The sequence below is a fragment of the Guyanagaster necrorhizus genome (assembly GCF_019112545.1).
Source record: "Guyanagaster necrorhizus MCA 3950 unplaced genomic scaffold BT62scaffold_31, whole genome shotgun sequence".
In the NCBI taxonomy this organism is placed as follows: Eukaryota; Fungi; Basidiomycota; class Agaricomycetes; order Agaricales; family Physalacriaceae; genus Guyanagaster; species Guyanagaster necrorhizus.
In genome coordinates, this window is record NW_025064910.1 from 284,291 (window position 1) to 292,052 (window position 7,762).

Here is a 7,762-nt window from a genome sequence, read left to right on the forward strand (position 1 = left end):
ACTGCTTCCTTTGGTGACTATTGATCAAAGATCGGTACTTCGATCCTGATTGTCCCTGGGTTCGTCCCAGCGATCTGGGGTATAAGGGTCATCTTTGGGATTTTCATCCCATTCAGTGCCCGAGGGCCATCTTCGATGCTCTCAGGCTCTTGGGGCCAGGCCCCATTCTGTGGGTCAGCCAATTCTGGCCAACTGTCAGTGCTCCTCATCGAGCTCACTCCCCCACTGCTGGCCATGCTCGACCTCCTCTTCTTCCACCAGTGTGTCAGTGGAGTCGAGGTTGGAGGTCAGGACTCGTGAGGAACTTGGGATGGGTTCCTCCTTCTCTTGGCAAGAACCTGGTTGGCCCATGCCTTCAGACCCTTGTCCAGGTCTGCATTCGGTAATTCAGGCCTCAGTAGAGAGGCCATTGATGAGTTCTTGGATGATGTCATCCTTGGCTTGATAATCCCTGATAATCCTGGTTGTCAAAGTTTCTAGAAGAATGGTCAGCAATTCAATTGAAGAAGGGGGAACTTCAGAGTTGATAGAGCTGTTGATAGAAGACATATAATGTCTTGTCGGGTTGATTGATAAGAGGTCGGTAAGAAGTGTTCAGTTCTTTTAGCTTTTAGGCTTAAAGAAGGGAAGCTAGAAGTGTTAAGCTAATTGTTAAGCCCAAATTCCATGTGACAATCAACATGTGATAAACAGTTCAGTACTTCGCACTTCGGGTATGTCTGACTGAGTTCACTGATGTGATGAGAGTGTTGTGAGGTCAAGGTGTTGCAAGTAGCAGAAGCTCGAGATAAGATGGTGAAGTAAAACTTTAGCTTAATGCTAAGCTACTACAGTGAAAGCTGTCTACTTAAATACTGTTCTGTTATCATGCTATAAATAAATGTTCACAAAAGCTGTTGTCTTGCTGTTGTGCTGTTTCCCCTGCTGTTGCCAGTCTCTCCACAAAAGCTATTGTCCTGTTGTGTGCTGTTACTGCTGTGCTGCAGTTTGAGGACAAAAAGGATATTGTCTCTCTCTTCACAGCACACAGCAATGTGATAAGAGAGTGACCAACTGGGTTGCTGAGCTAAGCATTCCCATGGTCCTAAGCGCTGGCCTAAGCACTCTGACTAAGTGAAGATAGGGGTTATTTCTGAGGAAAAAGAAAAGAAAATAGGAAAAATCGTAACACAGTCAGTGGAGCATGTAATTGATTCTATAATGCTGGTGATAGCTCTGTATATAAACAGTGATGATTGTATTCTGAAATCAATAGATGACTCAGCAGGCTTAGTTTTAAAGCAGCTAAAGCTCCTAGGGATACTTTAAGGAACTCCGACAATGGAGATCATTCTTAAAAGAATATAGCATATATCTTTGATATGCAATTCTAATCTGATGAATGCCAAAGTGCTATCAATTCACTTGGTTGACCTCTTATTTACATCTGGATTTGACTGCATCCAGTTAGAGATACCTGTGGATGCAAAGTGGCTACTGACTAACCGAGGGATGTTGAGTCATGAAGAATGCTTGGATCATAGTCTGCACCACCCAGAACTGTTTGACAAGGTGTATTCTTTGATTGATGAGACTATAAACATCTCTCATTCTCTCCAGCTGGCACTCGATTGGGATAAACCACTGTCATTTGCCATCTTGACCCAGCAATTTAGCCTGATTATCAGTGCACATGGCATGAATGATGCCTACAAGAAGCTCAGAGTCATAATAAAGGAGCTTAGTCAAAGGATGCTCTCAGAGAAAGATCTTATGACTTTGAAGGGGATCACTGATAATCATGCATGGATTCCAATAAACTCTCATTATATTACTACCACCAGTCATGCAGTTTTCTTCCTTCTGCTTCCCTTAGCAGGATTTCATAAAGTCTCTCTGGCTTTAGCAGACCATCCTGAAATCCATGAGTTTCTGCTCAAGATGAGATATACAGAGAGGTAAGTTTCTACCTACTACAGCTGAGAAAAATGTTAACACTCATTTATAGGTCTTCGATTGATATTCTTGTATCCAAGCTCAATAATCTGCACAAATATTTAGCTAGCCCAGACAAAACACAGATGGTACTGTACATTTCCTCACATCCAGTTCTACCTCAGCTTAATATTTCCTTAGACTCTTTTGATACTGAAAGCTCTTCCACTCAGTCTGACTAAAGAGGAATGTTCAAAGATTCTCATTCCTGACATGTTTGGACAACTTTATCCTGCTAGTGAGATGTACTTCAACAACATAGGTGATCAGGCCTTTATCAAGGCTGAAGACTTAATACTAGCACATCTGCAGTTGAATGAACAGACAGCAAAGCACCTCCATATAAGCAAACTGAGTTTCAAATTCCTTCACTTGAAGAAACTGGCTATTGATATAGGTGAAAAGCTGATGACTACCATTCGAAATGTGTTGAAGCAGTACACTGAGCAGCAAATGCTATCTGAGTTCTTCACAAATGCTTCAGATGCAGGAGCCATAGAGTTTAAGATTTTAGTTGATAATCATCATGCTCTATACAAGCACTTGCTTTCACTTCTTATGGCCCCATTCCAATGCTGCTCCTCCTTGATCATTTACAACAATAGTATGTTCATGCAGATGGATTTTGAAGGTATCTATAAAACTGGAGTGGATGGAAAGGAAGGTGAGACAAGTATGATTGGACAGTTTAGTTTGGGGGCTCTTTCTATGTTTCATTTCATAGAAGTAGATGTTAATCTTGTGTCCTATGAGTATTATTGCTAATGTTCCTTTGTAGCTGGCAATGATTGTCTCTGGTGATAAGGTTCTGTTTCTGGATCTGTCTAAGATGCACCTTTCACTTGATGATTGGGCTTCACTGCTCCTGCCCCTTCAGCAAATGCAGCAGTCTGTATCTTGCAGTTGAGGTTGATATTACCTCTGACTTTGTTTATCAGGATGTGTTGCAGGCAGGTTACTTTCTCGCAGTGGATAATAGGCTAGACTGAGTATGATGGTCAATTGCTTAAAGGCAATTGACTGTTGACTCAGAATAAAACTGTCTATGCTTATATAAGGTTGACATCAGATACTTGTATCATCCTATAACACTTCTCCTCAACACAATACTTCTCAGAGTTCAAGACCCAACAGCCTGATCATATGAGTCATCTTCTCCTTTCCTAAGGCCTTTGTGAAGATGTTCAATATATATATGCCCCTGCTCAACCTTGTCTTGTAACCAGTAGAAGCAGAGGTCAAGATGTTTGACATGACTGTGATGATCAGAATTGCAAGTGACAGAGAGAGCAGACTGGTTGTCAATCAGCAGTGGAGATGGTGACAGATGATGGAAGCCAAATTCTGTGAACAGATTTTGCAGCCACAGAATTTCATGTCCAGCAGAGATGACAGCCATATATTTGGCCTCTGTAGTCAATAAGATTACTATAGATTGTAGCTGGCTCATCCAGCTGACTGCATCTGTGCTCATCTTGACAACATATCCTGAGGTCAAGTGCCCATTATCTGGGTTTCCACCATGATCTGCATCTGTGTATGTTTTGAACAGGTCTGGGTTTGTAGCATCAGGTGAATATGTCAATTTTAAGTCAATTGTTCCCTTTATGTATCTGAGAAGGTGTTTCAGGGCCTCCCAATGCCTCAAACCAGGGTTTTTGCTGAAATATGATAGGACACTAACTGTAAAAGCTATGTCAGGATGAGTGGTGATGGCTAGATATGCTACAGAGCCAAGGATCTGGAGATATGGAATGTGCCACATGGTTTCCCATTTCTCTGGAGTAGCAGGGGACATTGAGTTGGATTGCTTAGTATATGAATCAAGAGGAGTACTGACACTGTTACAGTCAGACATTCCAGTATGTTCTAAGATTTTTTGGATGTATTGTGGTTGAAAGAGTGTGAGTGTTCAGTTTAGATGGTCTCTGTGTATTTCAACACCAAGGAGAAATGAAGTTGGACTTAGATCATGAAGTTTAAAGTGCTTCTTGAGATCATCAACAACATGTCATGCAGACTCCATAGACTTTGTGGCAATTGTTACATCATTGACAAACACTGGAACAATAATCTGAGCATCATCTCTCTTATACACCCATACACTGTGTTCACAGTGCACTCTGTCAAAGCCCATCTTAGTCATAGGGCTGTGGAGCTTTTTGTGCTATTCATGTCCAGCCTGCTTCAGTCTGTAGATGGACTTGAAGAGATGAAGCACCCAGCTCTTATCCTTTATCTCAAATCCCTCTGGTTGTTAAAGGTATACCTCCTTTTTTAGATCACCATTCAGAAATGCTGATGAGATGTCTATACTCCAGAGCTCTAGGTCCTCAAGTGCAGCAAGAGTGAGGACTGTTTGAATAGCTGCTCATTTTGGAGTAGGAGAGAAGATTTCAGTGTAGTCAAAACCTGGCCACTGTGAGTACCCTTTTGCAACATAGCATGTCTTGTAGCATTCAATGGATCCATCAGAGTTATGCTTCACTTTGAAGACTCATTTTCCATCTATAGCCTTTCACCCTGGGGGAGAGCTTCATAAGCTCAAAGATGCCACTCTCCTGCAGTGCATTCAATTCCTGCTGAGCTGCCTCATACCATTTTTCACTTTCCTCTCCTGGCTGAGTCATTACCTCTGCAAGTGTCTTTGGTTCATCATTGGGTGCAGATGCTTGGTTTGCCATCTCTACTGCTGTCTGAAATACAAGCTCAAAAGCTTCTATATATGTAATATAGTCATCATCATGCAGTACAAAGATCATTCCTGTGACAACATCTGTCTCAGTAAGCTCTGGCTCAGCAGTGGTTTCATCAATGGGATCAGAAATGGGTTCATCTGAGTCAGATGAGTTCATCATATTGGTTTCAGAATGTTTATGGTGAAAACCATGTCCAGTGTTTGAAGATAGAATTATAAGACCTTTGGAGTCATATTGTGGCTCGAAGCATACCCAAGGACATGAAGGTGGTGAAGAGGGTGTAGGAGATATCAGAAGACTTGATAGTAGAGTAAGAGATGATCCTGAAGATGTTTGCATATTTGATAGAGTGAATAGAGCTGATGAGGATGGCAATAATGAGAGTTGCTCAGATGGCAGAGATGGCTTATCAGTAGGTATGCTCTCTCCCCCTTGATAAGGCATTGTCACATCAGGTATAGCAGTATCTGTACTGTTATGTCTGTTTGTGGGAGATGTATCATCACTAAGAGAATTTATAATATTTCTATGATTTTCAGGAAATATATGCTCATCAAATACAGCATGGCTGGAGGTGATGAACCACTGTGTAGAGGGGTTCTAGAATAGTCAGCCTTTTACTCTCTCTGGATACCCAACAAAGATACATTTTTGGGTGTGTGACTCTAATATTTGATGTCTCTTTTTTTGTACTAGCACATATGCAAAGCATCCAAACACATGAAAATAGGATATATCTGGTTTTCAGTGATTTGGGTCCTATTCTGTGAAGAGTGTGATGTTTGGAAGAGGATCTGTGGAGATGTGATTTCAGACATGAATGAATACTTAGAGAGCAAGGTTCCAAAATGATAGTGGGAGATGTGACTCATTTAGCATGGCAGTAATGGCCTCTGCAATTGTGCAGTTGGCTCATTCTGCTGTGCCATTCTGGTATGGTTCATCAGGTTCAGTATGTTGCCTTTTGATCCTATGCTCAGCATAGAAGTCAATAAACTCCTTTTCTATATATTCACTGTCTTTGTCTTCCTGAAACTCAATGATTTTGAGTCCTGGATGGGTATTCTCTGCATATGCTTTGAACTGCTTGAAGGCATTAAAGGCATCACTTTTATACTTCAAAGATGTGACAGCCCAAGTGTCAGATGCACTGCAGATGAATGTTATCCAGTAACAATAGCCCTCTGGAGTTGTGACAGGCATTAGACCTTTGATATCACTGTATATTCACTCAAGAAGGTGTTGCTTCCACTTTGAGAGGCCATGAGGAATATTGTGGCAATGCTGTTTGCCAGTGAGGCATAGTATGCAGATAGGATCAGTTGGGGGACCTGACTCTTGCTTCATTCCAGTTACTAGCTGCTTTGTATGTATATGCTGTATAGTATCTATATTTTGATGACAGCAACATCTGTGCCAAAGTGTGTTGTCTATCTGGCAGGTACTTATAGAGCTTGAGTTTGCAATGATAGTGGTCAATTTTGAGAATGAATGTGTGGTAGTATTGACATAGCCAATATTGCTCTCATTTACAGTTGCTGTGAATCCAATCTTTTCACCCTGGCTGAAAGTGACATCTGATCCAGCAATTGAGATCTTAAATCCCTTTTCCCATGTTAGATGATAGAGTGATAAGAGATTACTTTTCAATGCTGGTACATGTAATATGTCAAGAAGTTTCACCACTGAGCCTTTCTCCCTCTGAATCTCTGACTCCAATACTACTGACCCAATCTCTGCTGAATAGATGACTGAATTGTCTGCAAGACAAATGAGAATGACTTGTGGAGCATAGAGTCAGAACCATTATCAGTGAGAGGTCATATGATGAGAAGTGTCTGTATCAGTATTCCAATGAAACACAGCAGGTGATGATAGATCAGTACTTGCTTGGCTAGCAGTCTCCTCCTTTGTTTTGACAGAGTTAGCAGCTTCTGAATCCTTCTTTCCAGCCCCCTTGTGATGATGCTTCTCAGCAGTATGGTCAGCAGCACATTCATGGTCCCGTTTAAGTGAGAGCTTCTTGGTTATACATTCTTCTTCTGTATAATTCTCATGAAGGCACTATCCACATTTTGCAGTGGTATTGATAGCCAGATTTGTGGCTGAATGGAAAGGTGTAGCTTTGAGAGCAATAGAGACTGCTGGATCATCAGCATGCAGCTTCTGATTGTTTTCTTCATTGTGAAATGCAGTGCAGAGTCCTTCAAGAGTAAGTTTATCAGAGAGAAGGAATAGTGATGTGATGAAGTTTCCAAATTCAGGCTGAGGAAGTGTATAAATCAGGGTTATAACGAGAAGCTCTTTTTCTAACTGCTGGAGGCCAAAATGAGCAGGATGCAGAGCACAGATATGACTCATGATTTGAGTGTCCTGACTGGCAAGGTCTGAAAGTGATTCTTCTGTCTCCTTCTTAAGATTGAAGAAGCTGTCATAGGCTACAAATCAAGTCACTATTTTTCTTTGCTGATAGTGTGCCTTTAATGTGTCCCACATCCTCTCTAGATCATCAAGGCAGAGATAGATTGTACTAGCAGCTGATACCTGAGTCTCCTTCTAGTCCTTCTAGTCCTTCTTCTCCTGGTATATTGGCTTCTTGGGGTCTGCAAACTCTGGTTCAGGGTCATGGCCAATGGTGATAAGATACTTGTGGTGAGTTTTGAGTAGGGCCAACATGTTTTCTTTCCACTTGCCATAATTAGAGGCATTTAGATTGTTGAAGCCTTTTTTGATTATATCAAAGGATGACATGATGTATGTGGTGATATCATTTCAGTAGTGAAATGACTGATAGAGAGATAGCAGGGCATAAGCAAGATGTGAAGAAAAAAAATGAAGTAGGCCTTAAAGTGTGAGGCCCATAATCTGTTGCAGGCAGGTTACTTTCTCACAGTGGATAATAAGCCAGACTGAGTATGACAGTCAATTGCTTTAAGGCTGAGGTACATATGACTACTACTTATCTAAGTATGATGGTCAATTGCTTAAAGGCAATTGACCATTGACTCAGGACAAAACTGTCTATGCTTATATAAGGTTGATATCAGGTACTTGTGTCATCTCACAACAGAATGTACCTGGACCATCTT

General features: G+C 41.3%; 1 protein-coding gene across 1 annotated transcript; it reads left to right on the forward strand.

Moving 5' to 3' along the window:
* Nucleotides 1–1,377: 1,377 nt before the first annotated feature.
* BT62DRAFT_922808 (uncharacterized protein) lies at nucleotides 1,378–2,366 on the forward strand (the record flags this gene model as incomplete). Its single annotated transcript, XM_043184435.1, has 5 exons — nucleotides 1,378–1,551; nucleotides 1,600–1,937; nucleotides 1,988–2,063; nucleotides 2,116–2,236; nucleotides 2,299–2,366. The coding sequence occupies 5 exons, from the start codon at nucleotides 1,378–1,380 to the stop codon at nucleotides 2,364–2,366; spliced, it is 777 nt and encodes a 258-aa protein (XP_043035684.1).
* Nucleotides 2,367–7,762: the final 5,396 nt, after the last annotated feature.